Source organism: Dendrobates tinctorius, unplaced genomic scaffold (genome assembly GCF_039654945.1).
Source record: "Dendrobates tinctorius isolate UK_male_01 unplaced genomic scaffold, ASM3965494v1 ptg000334l, whole genome shotgun sequence".
Lineage (NCBI taxonomy): Eukaryota > Metazoa > Chordata > Amphibia > Anura > Dendrobatidae > Dendrobates > Dendrobates tinctorius.
The window spans coordinates 1,755,265-1,775,349 of record NW_027362000.1 but is presented as its reverse complement, the minus strand read 5'-3'; the positions used below and the strand labels follow the sequence as shown (position 1 = coordinate 1,775,349).

Below are 20,085 nucleotides of genomic sequence, written 5' to 3'. Positions count from 1 at the left end.
ATATGTTGATTACCCATTGTACCAGTCCATGCAGTTTGTTGACCTGCAAACAATGAAAGATAAACTATGAAAATTGATTGAATACTCGAACAATGAGAAATGACCTCATCCCACCTGACCTGTGGATGATAGCCTGAAGGACAGTGGTGAACTATAAAAGGGGGATCTGCCTCTGCTCCCAGAGATCTCCTACAGGTTGCCAGCTTAACCCCTTCACCCCCAAGGGTGGTTTGCACGTTAATGACCGGGCCAATTTTTACAATTCTGACCACTGTCCCTTTATGAGGTAATAACTCTGAAACGCTTCCATGGATCCCGGTGATTCTGACATTGTTTTCTCGTGACATATTGTATTTCATGTTAGTGGTAAAATTTCATTCAAATAACTTGCGTTTATTTGTGAAAAAAACGGAAATTTGGCAAAAATTTTGAAAATTTCGCAATTTTCCAACTTTGAATTTTTATTCCCTTAAATCACAGAGATACGGCTCACAAAAAACTTGATAACTAACATTTCCCACATGTTTACTTTACATCAGCACAATTTTGGAACCAAAATTTTTTTTTGTTAGGAAGTTATAAGGGTTAAAAATTGACCAGTGATTTCTCATTTTTGCAACACCATTTTATTTTTACAGACCACATCACATTTGAAGCCACTTTGAGGGGTCTATATGATAGAAAATACCCAAAAGTGACACCATTCTAAAAACTGCACCCCTTAAGGTGCTCAAAACCACATTCAAGAAGTTTATTAACCCTTTAAGTGCATCACAGGAATTTTTTTGAAAATTTAAAAAAAAATGAACATCTAACTTTTTTCACAAAAAAAATACTTCAGGTTCAATTTTTTTTATTTTACCAAGGGTAACAGGAGAAATTGGACTGCAAAAGTTATTGTGCAATTTGTCCTGAGTACGCTGATACATGATATGTGGGGGGGAACCACTGATTCGGTGCATGACAGAGCTCAGAAGGGAAGGAGCGCCGTTTGACTTTTTCAATGCAAAATTGGCTGGAATTCAGATCGGACACTATGTCACGTTTGGAGAGCCCCTGATGTGCCTAAACAGTGGAAACCCCCCACAAATGACAACATTTTGGAAACTAGACCACCTAAGGAACTTATATAGATGTGTGGTGAGCACTTTGAACCCCCAAGGGCTTCAAAGAAGTTTATAATGCCCGGGCATGAAAATAAAAAAATCTTATTTTTTCCACAAACATGATCAATTAGTCCCTAATTTTTTTATTTTCCCAAGGGTAACAGGAGAAATTGGACCCCAAAAGTTGTTGTCCAATTTGTCCTGAGTACACTGATACTCCATATGTGGGAGAAAACTGTTGTATGGGCACACGTCGGGGCTCGGAAGGGAAGTTGTGACGTTTTGGAATGCAGACTTTGATGGAATGGTCTGCGGGTGTCATGTTGCCTTTGGAGAACCCCTAATGTATCTAAACAGTGGAAACCCACCACAAATGACCCCATTTTAGAAACTAGACCCCCTAGGGAACTTATCTAGATGTGTGGTGAGCACTTTGAACCCACAAGGGCTTCACAGAAGTTTGTAATGCCCGGGCATGAAAATAAAACAATCATATTTTTTCCACAAACATGATCAATTAGTCCCCAATTTTTTTATTTTCCCAAGGGTAACAGGAGAAATTGGACCCCAAAAGTTGTTGTCCAATTTGTCCTGAGTACGCTGACACCCCATATGTGGGAGAAAACTGTTGTATGGGCACACGTCGGGGCTCGGAAGGGAAGTAGTGACGTTTTGGAATGCAGACTTTGATGGAATGGTCTGCGGGTGTCATGTGCGCTTGGAGAGCCCCTGATGTACCTAAACTATTGAAACTCCCCACAAGTGACCACATTTTGGACACTAGACCCCCCACGGAACTTATCTAGATGTGTGGTGAGCACTTTGAACCCCCAAGTGCTTCACAGAAGTTATAACGCCCGGGAGTGAAAATAAAAAAAATCATTTTTTTCCACAAAAATGATATTTTTGCCCTCAATTTTTTATTTTCCTAAGGGTAACAGGAGAAATTGGACCCCAAAAGTTGTTTTGCAATTTGTCCTGAGTAGGCTGATACCCTACATGTGGGGGTAAAAGACTGTTTGGGCGCATGGCAGAGCATGGAAGGGAAGGAGCACTATTTGACTTTTTCAACTCAGAATTGGCTGGAATTGAGATCAGACGCAATGTTGCATTTGGAGAGCACCTGATGTGCCCAAACAGTGGAAACCCCCAATTCTAACTCCAACCCTAACCCCAACACACCCCTAACCCTAATCTCAGCCCTAACCCTAGCCCTAACCCTAGCCCTAACCCTAGTCCTAGCCCTAACCCTAACCCTAGCCCTGGTCCTAACCCTAACCCTAATGGGAAAATGGAAATAAATACATTTTCTTTTAATTTTATTATTTTTCCCTAACTAAGGGGGTGATAACGGGGGGTTTGATTTACTATTTATGGCGGGTTCTTATGTTTGGCAGCTGTCATACACTAAAAGACGCTTTTTATTGTAAAAATAGTTTGTGCATCACCACATATTGAGAGCTATAATTTTTTCGTATTTTGACCCACCGAGTCATGTGAGGTCTTATTTTTTGCGGGACGTGTTGACGTTTCTATTGGTACCATTTTCGGACGCGTGACTTTTTTGATCGCTTTTTATCCCGATTTTTGGGGCGCAGAATGAACAAAAAACAGCGTTTCATGAATTTCTTTTGGGGGGGTGCGTCTACACCATTCCGCGTGCGGTAAAATTGATAAAGCGGTTTTATTCTTCGGGTCAGTACGGTTACAGCGATACCTCATTTAGGTCGTTTTTTATGGTTTGTCTGTTTTATGCAATGAAAACTATTTTATATAAAAAATAATTATTTTTGCATCGCTTTATTCTGCGAGCTATAGCTTTTTTATTTTTTCTCTGATGATGCTGTGTTGTGGATCGTTTTTTGCGGGACAAGATGACGTTTTAAGCGGTACCATGGATATTTATATGCGTCTTTTTGATCGCGCGTCATTGCACTTTTTGTTTGGCGGTATGATAATAAATCATTATTTTTTGCTTCGTTTTTTATTTTTATTTTTTAAGGGGTTCGCTAAAGGGGTTAACTAATGGGACAGTTCTATAGGGCAGGTCGTTATGGATGCGGCGATACCTAATATGTGTATTTTTATTGTTTTTTGTCTTTTTATTTCCAAAAAATAGATTTATTGGGGGATTTTTTTTTTTTTTTTTTCTAATTTATTTGGCAATTTTTGAAAATTATTTCAACACTTTATTACATAATCCCAGGTGGGACATCACTGTCCTGTGACAGATCACTGATCTGTCACATCACAGATCACTGTGACAGATCAGCGATCTGTCACAGGCACTGCTGCAGACTTCCTCATGCCTGCGCTTTGCAGGCACTGAGGAAGCCAGCTCCCTGCAGGCCCCCGTCACCATCTTCGATTCGGGGGCCTGCAGGGAAGGAGCCCCCCGCAGCAGCGCTGCACATTGCGCTGCCGTGGGGGGCTCAGGGAAGCACGGAGGGAGCCCCCTCCCTGCCGATGCTTCCCTTTAACCCCGGTACACCGCGATCATGTTTGATCGCGGTGTGCAAGGGGTTAACGTGTTGGGGGTGGTCCGTGACCACCCCTGACACATTGTGCCGGGTGTCAGCTGTGATAATTAGCTGACACCCGGCCGCGATCAGTGGCGCTCACCACGTGGGCGCCGCTGATCGCTGAGACATACTTTCCCGTCCATGGGCATAGGGGCCTGGGGCCCATGGACGGGATAGTACGTCTGATGTCAGGAAGGGGTTAAGGGACCAATGCCATAACTGGAAGAATACAGATCTGCTCCATTAACCATCACTGAAATCTCAAAGAAGTTTGGAGCATCTAGATTGAGACAATCAGGTTACCTGGCCCCATGGAGATGTTCAGAGAAACCAGATTGGGACAATCAGGTTGCCTGGCCTCATGAAGACATTTATAAAAGCCAGGTTGGGACAATCAAGTCACCTGGCCCCAGGGAATCCAGGTGGTGACAATCAGGTCACGTGGCTCCATTGAGACATTTGGAGAAGCCAGGTTGGGACAGTTAGGTCACCTGGCAACGTGCCTCAATGGACTGTTAGCTTGTTGTTACCTCCTCTCTGTGGGTGCCCACCAAAAGTGGGGTACCACTGTGGAGCTAGTCAGCCCTTGAAACCCGAAAGTTGCAGCTGCTCTAATCCCGGCAAGACAGTGGAAGGCTGAGACTCTGTAATTTGCACCATCTTTTGTATTTTCTGGCATTGTTATATATGTTAATGTCCGTTGGTGGTTCAATAAAGTATTGCCACACTGTTTTACTCTCATCCTGTGCTGTCTGAGTGGTATTCTGCCTACGGGAAAGGAGTAAAGGTGTTCAGTGGGATGAGCCCTGGTCCATGAAGTCTTTCTAAAGCCAATGAGGCCAGCGGACGAGAGCAACCATTGACCCTCGTGTTCCCACACGTATGTATACTTAACCATTAAAATTCTAGGTGATCTATGTCTCTAGCCCATAATTTTCATAAGTTTCTCCAGCTTCCAAATAATCCTGGATGGATCAAATTGTGCAACTCCTTTAAGCTTCTTCTAATTATGGTCCATCTATTTAGAAGACTATAGATGACAGTATTATTCTCAGGTCTTCACTGATGGACAGACGACTATTTTATGTTCTGTGTATTATGTTTCACTTGTTTTCAGCATTATTAATCTTCCTTTGTGTGTGAGTCTGACATCACATCCTCTCTGCTGCCGAGACCCCAAGTGTGTGAATCTTGCGCTGACAGTCAGCGAGGACTGAAGCCCTGTAATGGTCTCTCACACTATGTTACCCATCACCTCCCTTCCGATTCTTCTCTGTCTCTTCCTATGTAAGTCATGTTGATAATTATTAAGTTTCATAATTATTTTGTAGAAATCTAATTTTCTTTTTAATAATCGATTAATCAAATTCAATGTTTGTGTGGTTTTTTTTTTATGTTTGTATGGTCCTTGTATTATTTTCATTCTTTTTTTATCAACTTCATTCGTATTACTATATACTTTCAAAGTAAGCTATTGCAAAGAATAATTTCCATAAATCTGTAAAATGGCCTAAAATGAAAACCTTGTGAAATGTCCATTAGATGTCTGTAATGATCTATATTAAAAAGAAATGTTTAAGCAGCAAGAATTTAATGGTCCGGTGAAAGATGCATTTTAGATAAATGTTTTGAGGTCGTAAAAATATTTTTTACATGTTTTATTGAAATTTAAGTAAATTATTATTATTGCACTAAAAATGTTTTTTAACTTTGATTGCATTGATTATTAATTTTTAAATAATTTAATTGTTAATATTTTTTCATTTTTCAACAGCCACATTACAGTAATGATGATATTTACCATTATCTTTAGAATTTTGTGTATTAGTCTTTATTAATTATATAAAATTATATATATATATATATATATATATATATGAATATTTCACTGGAAAGAGGGAACTAAAAATGGCAACTCGGAGACAGTCAGAAAGTCTCCCATTACTCGTTACATTGTCGATCGATACCTCCAGATTCCATGCCTATATAACATGGTTGACTTTTTTTTTTCTTTTTTACTGTTTGGTTTACCAAAAAAAGTCGCAGCCAGCCAAAATGTATTTACAGGCAACTTAGAAGGCCATAATAATTCATTAAGTTTATTATTGATCTTTGCCTCCTGCCCATAGTTCTGATATGAAGACATCCTCTCCATTCACTATGAACTGTAAAAATGATGATAATTACAGACATAAAAATCTGTACAATTTCTTACAACAAAAAGTAAAAAATTTTACAGACAGGGGGAAACGTGCCCTATTTTGACGGACTGTCCAGGAACATTCTTCAACTCGAATATATGAAGATAGTAAACATATAAGGGCCGGATTCATTGTTATCACCTTTTTATCGTAGATTTTTTCACCTGTTTTTCATTTGCAATCTTTGTTTTAATTTATTTTATTCCTCTTTTAATTTGTTTTTTTAGCCTATTTTATATGTGATCGCCCATATTCTGTTTATGTTCGGGACCGTGGGCGAAGTTCAGGTTTCCAAATGTTTTCTTTTGATTCTTCAATTGCAAGTTTTTAAAAAACTAAATCTCAAAAATTTGGACACAAATTTACTCCGGTGTTTCCCGGAGAACTTTTACGTACAGCTGAAATATTTGCACAAAACTTTGCAATATTCTAGCAGGGCTTGTGTATATTTGGGCTAAAAAAAAAAGTTGTCAAACAAGTGAAAAGTATAAATTAAAGCGCATTTTTTATTTTGTACAAATATTCGTGAATCACGTGCGCCATTTTAAAGAATTTGATGCTGAAAATGTTAACAAATTCCATGAGTTTTTTAAAAAAAATTATAATGAAATTTTATTTAATTCCCTGATAGGAGAGTTGTTCCATTATAGAATATGACGTGTTAGGGACTAAAGTTTTTAATACATGTTACATAACAGATTATCAGCCAGACTGACCATATTTGGCCAAGCTTTGAGAAGGTTATCCTGACCTTCAGAATGGTAGATATTAAGGGGGAAAATGATTGAGCAAATTCATTCCTCCTTGCCGATGCTATATCAGAGTATGTTGATGGTGGGATGGCGAGAAATAGCTCTCTCTATGGGCCCCATAGCTACCATATGGGTTGCTGTTTTGGAGCTATAGATATAGATGCTTTCCTTAAAGCTAGCCATAGAAGAACTACCAATCTGTCATGAGCCAGCTGAGAATACAACTACTCGAGCCAGAACCATTATTGGAACTGCCAATTAACTTTTTAATTTTTGTATTTAACTATTAAAATTAGAAAATACATCTAAATGCCGGTGGTATTTACATATAGGCTTTTCCTCAATAGATAATTTTTGGACTTGCATCCAAAAATTATCATTTCATAAGTGGCAAATCTTCAATCACAATACCCTTTAGTCAGGTGTGAAAAATCAGAAAAAAATTGGAAATCCCAAGGACCAAGATAACATTTGTCAAACTTTTATACTGTTTCTGCTTCTAAAGGAAACCTCCAGTGATGATTTTGGTTTAAAATGATTTTTTGGGGGGACTGGTTTGTCAATACAATAGGGAAGAAATGTCAGGGACTACGTGTGATCCAAAAAACTACAGCATTTGCAAGACAATGTGGAGTTTTAGGTTGAACTTTGGCAACACGATCATTATAAATATAATTCAAAAACATCAGAGATAAGAAAACATAAAAGGTAAAGGTAACGTGCAAGTAGTTTTGTTTTTACTAAACCTCTGTTGTTTCACAAACTGAGATGATTTCCGAGAGTAGTGCTTGGCCAAAAAAGCCAAGTATTTAGATAAATAGGGAACTTGTACAGTATGTGATAACTGTTGGGCGAAAGTCAATGGAAGATTTTGGTGGCCCGTAGACTTATTGGAAAATGTCAATGACTGTACTCCGTATTAAAAGCATTGTCTGCTTATAAAGGTGCGGGTGGACCCTCAGTCACAGCGAGGTCCATCAGAATTGGAGACTCTTAGAGTGGCCCTCCATTTTTGCCACTTTTGTTCCTTTCACTATGCATCCATATGTTCAATTAGGACATAATGACAAGGGCTGTCGTTGCAAGACAACCCATGTAAGGGTACGTGCACACATCTTTTAAACTCAGGTGAACCCACCGATTTTTCCAAGTCTGGAGTTTTTATCCAATAGTATCTCTTGTGTGTTATTTTCAATAGTTTCCTGAGGTTTTTTCCAACAGTTTTTGACTTTGTCTTTTTTTTTTGTAGGGTTTATCCATGGTTTTTGTAAAGTCGTTTTCTGGTCAAAAACAATGAAAAATTAATATATTATAGTATATTTATCTCAGTCCCATAAAAAGGGGGCAGAGCAGTCAATGGCTCCAGTTCCTTTTTTGATTAATATGAATAATAAAAGTATTTATTTTGTTTTTATTTTTCATTATTATTTTGCTACAGAATACACCAATCATCTCAGATTACAGAATTACAGTAATTTATAGTTTCGGTACTTATGTCTACACCAAATATATTTAAATTGATTTACATCTTGAAACTTAAATTTTATGTTTACTTTACTTATTATTATTATTATTATTATTATTATTATTATTATAATTTAGTTTGCTTTCTTTTTATCCTGAAGTTGATTTTTTAGTTTTGATCTTTACATCTTTATTTGATCATTTTCGCCTTTACGGATGTGTCCATCCTTACCTTTCTATAAAACTCTTTAAAGATTCTAATTTCTTACTATACAACTTTAATCAATTCGATCGAGAGATGTTAATAAAATGATCCTCAAGCTGCAATTTATATCACCACCACTGAGTGGTCACATGTAGACACTTAGATGTAAACATCTCCCAACAGAATATCACAAAATCGTGTTATTTGGCTTTTTTTTTTTTTAACCAAAGTTGATCACCTCTCACTCACCATCATCTTGTGCTATATTGAGTCAAAAAGAAGGTAAGGAATAACACTTCAGTACAGCACGATCCATTAACAATCCCCCTCTTTAGCCTTTTGGAAGCCTCTCTAAACTCTGACACAACAGGGAGCTGTGGTTGCAGATCCCACCTGCCGATTATGATCGCAATACATAATAATACCATAAACAACCATAACAATACTAGTAATAATTAGATATTACTGTGATCATCAGTTTCCTATCCCTTTTGTTACATCTCCTACAGGTACTCACCAGCTGAAGCTTAGCGGCGAAACCTTGCCCCCAGTCGGCTCGAAACCTATAAAGTTGCAATGTGAAACTGAAGGCTCAGAAGACGCGAATGTCGGGGTCTTTTGGTTCCGTCATAAGACAGGAGAGAAATCTCCGGTATCTATTGTGTATGTCAGCTCTACATCAAAACCGACATATAAGGAGCAAAACGACAAAAATCGTTTCAAAGCCAGTGTGTCGGGAATACAGTACAAACTGGAAATTGAGAAATTCGAAGCGACAGACCAAGGAACTTACTACTGCCTGATCAATAAAAACTCCATCCTCCATATTAGCCCGGGCCTCAAGGTCATGTATCCTGAAGGTAACCATATCCAAAAATATACAGTATATGTTTATTCCATGCGGGTAACGGCCGCTGGCTCATTCCAGCCGTTCTTTTTTGCTACTTTATTTGATCACACAATTTTATTTTCTCATTCTGCCTGTAACATCATTTCTTTACAGATTGTTAAAATTTCCTTATTTTTTTATATTTTTTTCTTGTTTTTGCTAGTACCGTATATATTTTTTGTTTTTTTATATATCTAACATTGATAAAAAAAATGTTTTTATGAATTTACTAATTTTTTTTTGCTTTTAAGTGACAACACCCAAACCAAAATCAACGAAAGCTCCTCCCGCGAGAACGACAGCGGGTGATTCGTGTAATTGTCCCACAGGTACGTGCCGCAAGAGCCACTTGTTTTTTTTTCTAACTGGTAAAGGCATACATGTGGGGTGATGGGTGCTCGGTGACTGGAGATGGAAGGGTCAACAAGTAACGATCTCGTGGTCAGGGTGCTTCAAGTTAGGACAGAGAACTGAAAACTTCTAAAAACTTTATTTATTATTAATTTATAGTCTGGTACTTGATAACATCTATTATAAATGATCTGATTTCTATTTTATGGATCAGTACTGATTCAGTATGAATGATGCTATTTCTATAGGATCTGTAAATGTTTCTATATATTTTGCACAAGTTGCCAGATACAATGAGGGAAATAATTATTTGATCTCGTGCTGATTTTGCACGTTTGCCCACTAACATGAACAGTCTATAATTTAGGTTAATTTTAACATTGAGAGATAGAATATCAAAATAAAATTCATAAAATCACATTGTATAAATTATATAATTTTATTTGCATTTTGCAGTGAGAAATAAGTATTTGATCCCCTACCAACCATTAAGAGTTCTGGCTTCTACAGACCAATTAGACGCTCCTAATCAACTCGTTACCTGCATTAAAGACAGCTGTCTTACATAGTCGCTTTTATAAAAGACTCCTCTCCACAAACTCAATTAATCAGTCAGACTAACCTCTACAACATGGGCAAGACCAAAGATCTCTATAAGGATGTCTGGGACAAGATCATAGACCTGCACAAAGCTGGAATGGGCTGCGAAACCATAAGTAAGACGCTGGGTGAGAAGGAGACAACTGTTGGTGCAATAGTAAGAAAATGGAAGAAATGCAAAATGACTGTCAATCGATATCGATCTGGGGCACCATGAAATATCTCACATCGTGGAGTATACTTGATCATGAGGAAGGTGAGAGATCAGCCTAACTACATGGTGGGGAACTTGTTAATGATCTCAAGGCAGCAGGGACCACAGCCACCTAGAAAACCATTGGTAACACATTACGCCGTAAAGGTTTAAAATCCTGCAGTGCCCGCAAGGTCCCCCTGCTCAAGAAGGCACATGTGCAGGCCCATCTGAGGTTTGCCAATGAACGCCTGGATGATTCTGTAAGTGATTGAGAGAAAGTGCTGTAATCAGATGAGACAAAAATTGAGGTCTTTGGCATTAACTCAACTCTCCGTGAGGTGAAACATTATGTTTTGGGGGTGATTCTCTGCTAAGGGCACAGGACTACTTCACCGCATCAATGGGAGAATGGATGGAGCCATGTACCGTAAAATCCTGAGTTACAACCTCCTTCCCTCCTCCAGGACATTAAAAATGGGTCGTGGCTGAGTCTTCCCAAAACGTACAGCCAAGGCAACAAAGGAGTGGCTCAAAAAGAAGCACTTTAAGGTCATGGAGTGGCCTAGCCAGTCTCCAGACCTTAATCCCATAGAAAACTTATGGAGGGAGTTGAAGCTCCTAGTTTCCAAGCGACCGCCTCAAAATCTTAATGATTTAGAGATGATCTGCAAAGTGGAATGGACCAAAATTCCTCCTGACATGTGCGCAAACCTCATCATCAACTACAAAAAGCGTCTGACTGCCGTGCTTGCCAACAAGGGTTTTGCCACCAATTATTAAGACTTGTTTGCCAGAGGAATCTAATACTTATTTCTCACTGAAAAATGCAAATAAATTTATATGATTTATACAATGTGATTTTCTGGATTTTATTTTTGATATTCGATCTCTCAATGTTAAAATGAACCTACCCTTAAAATTATAGACTGTTCATGTCTTTGTCAGTGGGCAAACTTACAAAATCAGCAAGGGATCAAATACTTACTTCCTCCACTGTACATCATCTCCAGGATCAATCATTTGCCACTCAGAGTCTTATTTTGAGGTATGGCAGAAATATAATTAATATACCGTATATACTCGAGTATAAGTCGATCCGAGTATAAGTCGACCCCCCTAATTTTGCCTCAAAAACCTGGGAAAACTTATTGACTCGAGTATAAGTCTAGGGTGGGAATTGCCGAAGATACTGGTAAATTTCAAAAATAAAAAAAGATAAGAATAAAAGTAAAATTAAGTGAGACATCAGTAGGTTAAATGTTTTTGAATATTTATTTAAAAGAAAAACATTAAACAAGCCCTGAAAGTTGAAAAGAGGGTCAACAAAACCAATAGGGCAACAACAATGACTTTAAAAGTACAAAAACCTCAGCTCAATGTAAAACACAAGAGTTAAAATCCTTCAAAGTCACTGGATTCCTCATCATCTGTATGTCCAAACAGAGCTTCAGCTTCAGCTTGTAAGAGGTTATCAGCATAGACATTGTCGTCATCATCACTGAGTTGGTCATCACCGTCACTGCTGTCGTCTTCATACAAAGCGCTGTCTTCACTGCCATCCATAGCATTACTAATGCCACATTTCTTGAAGGCGTGTTGCACCATGTCCTCTGGAATCTCTTCCCATGCATCACGAACCCACTTTGCTATTAATTCTATGTCCGGCTTCATCAGATTTCCAAGTTTTGTTAGTCGGGCTTGACCAGATGACATCCACTCATGCCACATCCTCCGCACACGGTCTTTGAAAGGATTATTTAAACACACATCTAGGGGCTGCAATACAGATGTAAGTCCACCTGGAATAACCGCCAAAGTAACTTGAGAAGACTTTGCCAATTTTTTGATGTCATCACATGTGTGGGCTCTGAACATATCCCAAACTAGCAATGATGGTTTTTTCTTTAAGGCTGTTCCTGGCCGTCCATTCCAAATTTCTTCCAGCCATTTTTTTGTTCCATCTTCATCCATCCAGCCTTTAATATGAGCGCGCACTGTAATTCGTGGTGGGAATTGGACCTTTTTAGGCAGGGTCTTTCTTTTAAAAATAATGACAGGCCGCAGCTTAGTTCCATTAGCCAAACATGAAAGAACGACTGTGAAATGATTTTTTTCATTTCCTGTGGTTCTGAGTAGAATAGTTTTTTCTCCCATATTTGCGACAGTTCTGTTGCTGGGAAGATCAAAAGTGATAGGTGTTTCATCCATATTTCCAATATCTCCCAGGTCATAGTTATGGATCCTTCTTTGTTTTATGATGAATGAATGGAATGACATCACTTTTTCATCAAGGTCTTTTGGCAACTTCTGTGAAATCTTTGTTCTTTGTCGCAAACATAGGCCAAATCTATTCATGAAACGGGTACACCATCCTGCTGATGCAACAAATTTTTCAATTCCTGGTGCTTTCAATTGATCTTCTTTAGCCATTTGAAGGGCACGTAAGCGAATTCCCATGCGTGTTACGCAGTAGCCATTTTGACGACACTCCATAACCCATTTATGCAATTCAGTCTCTAGAGCCCCATACGACTCCTTCAAACCACGTTGAGCTTTTTTTGCCTTTGGAGTCTTTTCCAAGTCCGCTTTCATTTTTCGCCAATCCCTTACTAGTTTTTCGTTAACACAAAATTCCCTACTTGCAATACTGTTATTGCTTTCTTCTGCTCTTGACACAACCTTAAGTTTGAAACCAGCTTCGTACGACCTGCGTTTTTGCTTTGGTCCGGGATTTGAAGTACTGGGATCCATTTCTAACAGGATAAAAAAAAACGCTCCGTCCAAATACCGTAATGCTGCAGAACATATGCCCCCATAAATGCTGCACAGTGAGTAATGGTGGCCCAAATACCGTAATGCTGCACAACAGGTATGCCCCCATAAATGCTGCACAGTGAGTAATGGTGGCCCAAATACCGTAATGCTGCACAACAGGTATGGCCCCATAAATGCTACACAGTGAGAAATGGTGGCCCAAATACCGTAATGCTGCACAACAGGTATGCCCCCATAAATGCTACACAGTGAGAAATGGTGGCCCAAATACCGTAATGCTGCACAACAGGTATGGCCCCATAAATGCTGCACAGTGAGTAATGGTGGCCCAAATACCGTAATGCTGCAGAGCATATGCCCCCATAAATGCTGCACAGTGAGTAATGGTGGCCCAAATACCGTAATGCTGCAGAGCATATGCCCCCATAAATGCTGCACAGTGAGTAATGGTGGCCCAAATACCGTAATGCTGCAGAGCATATGCCCCCATAAATGCTGCACAGTGAGTAATGGTGGCCCAAATACCGTAATGCTGCAGAGCATATGCCCCCATAAATGCTGCACAGTGAGTAATGGTGGCCCAAATACCGTAATGCTGCAGAACATATGCCCCCATAAATGCTGCACAGTGAGTAATGGTGGCCCAAATACCGTAATGCTGCACAACAGGTATGGCCCCATAAATGCTGCACAGTGAGTAATGGTGGCCCAAATACCGTAATGCTGCACAACAGGTATGCCCCCATAAATGCTACACAGTGAGAAATGGTGGCCCAAATACCGTAATGCTGCACAACAGGTATGGCCCCATAAATGCTGCACAGTGAGTAATGGTGGCCCAAATACCGTAATGCTGCAGAGCATATGCCCCCATAAATGCTGCACAGTGAGTAATGGTGGCCCAAATACCGTAATGCTGCAGAGCATATGCCCCCATAAATGCTGCACAGTGAGTAATGGTGGCCCAAATACCGTAATGCTGCAGAGCATATGCCCCCATAAATGCTGCACAGTGAGTAATGGTGGCCCAAATACCGTAATGCTGCAGAGCATATGCCCCCATAAATGCTGCACAGTGAGTAATGGTGGCCCAAATACCGTAATGCTGCAGAACATATGCCCCCATAAATGCTGCACAGTGAGTAATGGTGGCCCAAATACCGTAATGCTGCACAACAGGTATGGCCCCATAAATGCTGCACAGTGAGTAATGGTGGCCCAAATACCGTAATGCTGCACAACAGGTATGCCCCCATAAATGCTACACAGTGAGAAATGGTGGCCCAAATACCGTAATGCTGCACAACAGGTATGGCCCCATAAATGCTGCACAGTGAGTAATGGTGGCCCAAATACCGTAATGCTGCAGAGCATATGCCCCCATAAATGCTGCACAGTGAGTAATGGTGGCCCAAATACCGTAATGCTGCAGAGCATATGCCCCCATAAATGCTGCACAGTGAGTAATGGTGGCCCAAATACCGTAATGCTGCAGAGCATATGCCCCCATAAATGCTGCACAGTGAGTAATGGTGGCCCAAATACCGTAATGCTGCAGAGCATATGCCCCCATAAATGCTGCACAGTGAGTAATGGTGGCCCAAATAACGTAATGCTGCAGAGCATATGCCCCCATAAATGCTGCACAGTGAGTAATGGTGGCCCAAATACCGTAATGCTGCACAACAGGTATGCCCCCATAAATGCTGCACAGTGAGTAATGGTGGCCCAAATAACGTAATGCTGCACAAGGTGGCCCAAATAACGTAATGCTGCACAACAGGTATGCCCCCATAAATGCTGCACAGTGCATGATTTATTGGCCAAGTGATAGGTTGCTATCATGTTGCTGCTGCCCCTGCTGGAATTTAAAAAAAAAAAAAAAAAAACACTATATACTCACCTCCGTTGCTGACAGCTGCTCCTGAGCGTCGCCGGCTCTTCAGTGACTCAGGCAGAGGGCGCGTGCTTTCCACGTCATCGCGCCCCCTGCACGTCACTGCCGGAGGACGGGAGAGAGCGGCGCGCTGGGAGAGAGCGGCGCACAGCTACTTGTAACGCCGCCGCTGGGACACTGACAGGCTGCAGGGGACCGCAGACACATACCGGGGAACGTGGAGACGACGGGGACCAGGTAAGTTTGAACCGTGACCCGAATATAAGTCGAGCGGGGTCTTTTTCAGCCCAAAAAGGGGGCTGAAAAACTCGACTTATATTCGAGTATATACGGTACTAATATTTTGTGACTGTGCAAATAGAGACAGCTCTGCGGATGTGACCATCATTTTCTTTCATCAGAGAACTAGCTACCTTCTATCTATCTATGCTCATGCCATGTAGGGGACATAGCGAGCATGTGGAAGAAGGTTCTCTGGTGAGACAAAGTAGAACATTTTGAGTTAAATGCAAAACGCTATGTGTGGCAGAAAACTAACACTGCACATCACCCTGAAAACACCATCACCACTATCAAAAATGGTGGTGGCAGCATCATACTGTGGAGAGGCTTTTTTTCAGCAGGGGCAGGGAAGCTGGTCAAAGTTGATTGGAAGATGGATGGCACTAAATACAGGGCAATCATGGAAGAACACCAGTTAGAGGCTGCAAAACACTTGAGATGGAGGCATAGGTTTACCTTTCAGCAGGACAACGACCCTAAACATACTGCCAAAGCTTGGGATATTTTTCAAAACAGAATAGGGAAAAATTTCAGCTGTGCAAAGCTAGTAGAGATGTACCCCAAAATCTATGCAACAGTAATTGCAGTGAAAGGTGACCCTACAAAGTAGTGACTCAGAGGGGCTGAATATAAATGCACGTCACAATTTTCAGATTTATATTTTTAGTGTAATTAGAAAACCCTGTATTATTTCCTTTACACTTCACAAATACTTGCTACGTAGCGTTGGTATATCACATAAAATACAAATAAAATACTTTCAACTTTGTGGGTGTAACATGAAAAAATGTAGAAAAGATCACAGGGTATGAATTTGTTTTCAAGGCACAATATACGTTATTCAATCTGTCTACCAATCTATATATCTGTCCATCATTCTGACCTTCTGACATTCTATCTTTTTTTGCAACTATTTTGACAATTATCTTTACGTTGCCCATTATAATGGTTGGAATAACTTGATCTTTTTTTTCCTGTAAACGTCTTAAAAGTGGGTGGAAAAAATGATCACAATGTTCAGAGCCACAGGAAATGAGTGTGTTGATCTTGCTGGAAGCAGTGACCTGTCCACTTACGTGATGTGGTTTTATCAGAACAGGACTGTGGGTAACAAGTGTCATACAGCGAGTGGGCACAGACCAGCGCAGGATATGAGTACATTCTTGTGTCCAGGTTTGTCCACTCATCATGATTCCCTTCACTGCAGTGTGAGACAGCAGATACACGGGATGCAATGACGAGCAGGAGGCAGAGCAAGAGTTGACGGGTTTATTACAGGGGATACTCCACACAAGGATAGAATGAGTAATGAGAGGATTAAAACTGAGTATTGTACCAGGGTAAGATCAAATGTTTATGAAACAGATAAACTGATCAGTCTGATGGTTTCCGAGCGGTAGTGTCAGGAACACCACACTGCACTTGCTCACTGAGCCAGTGCACGTGTCCTGAGTACAAAGACTGTGCACAAAGATACCTGCGGAGCGGGGTCTCAGTGGTGATGATGCATGCTCCAAGCTCACAGGATCTGAAGCATGTGACTGCTGGGGGCATGGCCTCAGCTCCTCAGAGCCAGGAGCTGCAGGGAAACTCCTAGAAAGGTAACTACAGGGCAATGTTACCAAGGGGCATAGACAAAGACAGGAACCAGATCAAGCCCGGTCAAAGCACGAGATAGCAATACAGTACCAAAGGGTTAGACAGAATGGATAGTCAGGACACAGCAATAGATCAGAAAACCAGAACGGGCAATAGACGTTACAATAGGGACAAACTGTAATGGAGTAACGATAGCCCAGCCAGGAGGTCAGAACCAGAAAAGACAATAGTACCAAAACGAGAGACAAAGTACAGAGTGAGGGAACGGACCGGTTCATACACGGGAAGCAAACAAGCAACGCAGAATACACGCACACCAGGGGTCAGACACACCAGAGTAACAGTATAGCTGACAAAGAACCCTGGTAAAGAGTGAGTATAAATACCCCTCCCAGATCCAAAAAGAGGCCACGAACACTTAACCCTGTGAGTGAAGGGCAAGAACCCTGTTCAAACCATGACAGTACCCCCCTCTTAACGGGGGGCCACTGGACCCTCAGGCTTGTCTGGGTATCTGGCGTGGAAAGCCCGCACCAGACGATCAGCATGCACCGAACTGGCCGGAACCCATGACCGATCCTCCAGAGAGTACCCCTTCCAGTGTATCAGATACTGGAGTCTCTGGCGCACCCACCGGGAGTCGACAATGTGCACTACTTCATAGAATCATAGAATCATAGAATCGTAGAGTTGGAAGGGACCTCCTGGGCCATCTGGTCCAACCCCCTGCTCAAAGCAGGATTCGCTAAATCATCCCAGTCAGATGTCTGTCCAGCCTCTGTTTGAAGACTTCCATTGAAGGAGAACTCACCACTTCTCGTGGCAGCCTGTTCCACTCATTGATCACTCTAACTGTCAAAAAGTTTTTTCTAATATCTAATCTGTGTCTCTTCCCATTCAGTTTCATCCCATTGCTTCTAGTCTTTCCTTGTGCAAATGAGAATAAAGTTGATCCTTCTACAATGTGACAGCCCTTTAGATATTTGTAGACAGCTATTAAGTCTCCTCTCAGTCTTCTCTTTTGCAAACTAAACATTCCCAAATCCTGCAACCTTTCCTCATAAGACAGGGTTTGCAGACCGGTCACCATTCTGGTCGCTCTTTTCTGAACTTGCTCCAGTTTGTTGATGTCTTTTTTAAAATGTGGTGCCCAAAACTGGACACAATATTCCAGATGAGGTCTGACCAAAGAGGAGTAGAGGGAAATAATGACTTCACGTGATCTAGACTGTATGCTTCTGTTAATACATCCTAGAATTGCATTTGCCTTTTTTGCTGCTGCATCACACTGTTGACTCATATTCAGTCTGTGATCTATTAGTATACCCAAGTCTTTTTCACATGTGCTGTCACTTAGCCCTATTCCTCCCATTCTATATATGCTTTTTTCATTTTTATTGCCCAGATGTAGTACTTTGCATTTCTCCCTGTTAAAAACCATTCTGTTAGTTGCTGCCCACTTCTCCAGTTTATTTAAATCTTTTTGAATCCTCTCTCTCTCTTCTCTAGTATTAGCTATCCCTCCTAGCTTTGTGTCATCAGCAAATTTAATCAGTTTACCCTCAATTCCTTCATCTAAATCGTTGATAAAGATGTTGAACAATACAGGGCCCAGGACAGAGCCCTGTGGTACCCCACTTGAGACATTCTTCCAACTGGATGTGCAGCCATTTACGACCACTCTTTGGGTCCGATCACTAAGCCAGTTATGAATCCACCTAACAGTTGCCTTGTCCATTCCATACTTAGTCATTTTTTCAATAAGGATTGTATGAGAGACTTTGTCAAATGCTTTGCTGAAGTCAAGATATACTATATCTACAGCATTTCCTTGATCCACCCAATCAGTGATACCGTCATAGAAGGAAATTAAGTTAGTCTGACATGACTTATTAGTTAGAAACCCATGCTGACTCTGTTTAATCACTTCATTCTTATCCAGGTATTGACATACATGTTGTTTAATAATTTGTTCAAAGATCTTTCCTGGTATAGAAGTCAGACTCACCGGCCTATAGTTGCCTGGGTCCACCTTCTTCCCCTTTTTGAAGATAGGAACAACATTTGCTCTTCTCCAGTCTTCTGGCACTTCTCCTGTTCTCCAAGAATTTTCAAAGATTATGGAGAGGGGTTCAAAAATTTCTTCTGCTATCTCCTTCAGTACTCTGGGGTGTAATTCATCTGGACCTGGAGACTTGAATTCATTTAGGTTAGCTAAGTGTTTCCTCACTATCTTTCTGTTTATAGATATCCTGGATTCTTCTATTCCCTTAATAGGACAGTGAATAACAGTTGATGTTGCATTTCCTTTCTGAGAGAAAACAGATGCAAAATAGGAATTTAAAAGTTCAGCCTTCTCAACATCCTGTCTTACCATTTCATCATTTTCATCCTGTAAAAATCCTATAGCATCTTTGACTTTTCTTTTACTTTTGACATATCCCCAAAATCCTTTATTATTGCTTTTGACATCTCTTGCAAGCCTCAGTTCATTTTCAGCTTTAGCTAATCTGATTTGTGCCCTGCAGGTTCTGCAGACAGCATTATATTCTTCTTTAGATATGGCTCCCTCTTTCCATTTTATAAACATTTTTTTCTTCCTTTTTAGCATGTGCTTAAGTTCTGTGTTCATCCATCCTGGTTTCCTTAAATGCTTCCTATTCTTCCCTCTTTTCGGAATTGTTAACAACTGTGCTTTGAGAATTTCATTTTTCAAGATTTCCCATCCTTCCTGGACATTTTTGTCTTTAAGGATATCCAGCCATTGGATCCCTCCAATTCTCTTTCTGAATCCCTTAAAATCTGCCTTTCTGAAATCTAACCTTGACGTCTGAGTCTTCACAGGTCTTCCACCTCTAGTAATCCAAAATTCTAAAATAGCATGGTCGCTACCTCCTAGGGTCCCAGCCACTTTTACCTCCTCAACCATTTCCTCCCTGTTTATAAGGATTAGATCCAAGGTAGCAGTTCCCCTTGTTTTCTCCCTTACCTTTTGGAAGATAAAGTTGTCAGCAAGAGAGGATAAGAATTTCCTTGACCTGTTAGTTTTGCCTGAGAGAGATTCCCAACAAATGTCTGGATAGTTGAAATCTCCCATGACAACTATGTCATATTTTTTGGAGAACTTGGCCATCTGATGCATAAAGAGTTCATCTATATCTTCGGCTTGCACAGGCGGCCTGTAGTAAATGCCTACAATGGTGTCCTTTCCATTGTTCTGTCCTTGTATTCTTACCCAAACAGTTT

General features: G+C 40.6%; 1 protein-coding gene across 2 annotated transcripts in view; it reads left to right on the top strand.

Annotated features, from left to right (window-relative positions):
- Window positions 1-4,844: 4,844 nt before the first annotated feature.
- CD8A (CD8 subunit alpha) overlaps window positions 4,845-20,085 on the top strand; it is a 48,897-nt gene continuing 33,656 nt past the window's right edge. Inside the window, exons 1-4 of one of the 2 annotated variants that reach the window (XM_073562090.1) lie at window positions 4,845-4,915; window positions 8,760-9,110; window positions 9,391-9,468; window positions 9,947-11,131. In XM_073562090.1, the coding sequence (XP_073418191.1) occupies window positions 4,855-4,915; window positions 8,760-9,110; window positions 9,391-9,468; window positions 9,947-10,059 (603 nt within the window). In that variant the 5' untranslated portion in view covers window positions 4,845-4,854 and the 3' untranslated portion in view covers window positions 10,060-11,131. Of the gene's footprint in view, window positions 4,916-8,759; window positions 9,111-9,390; window positions 9,469-9,946; window positions 11,132-20,085 lie in introns of those variants that run through there. The other variant, XM_073562089.1, reaches the window with a different exon arrangement.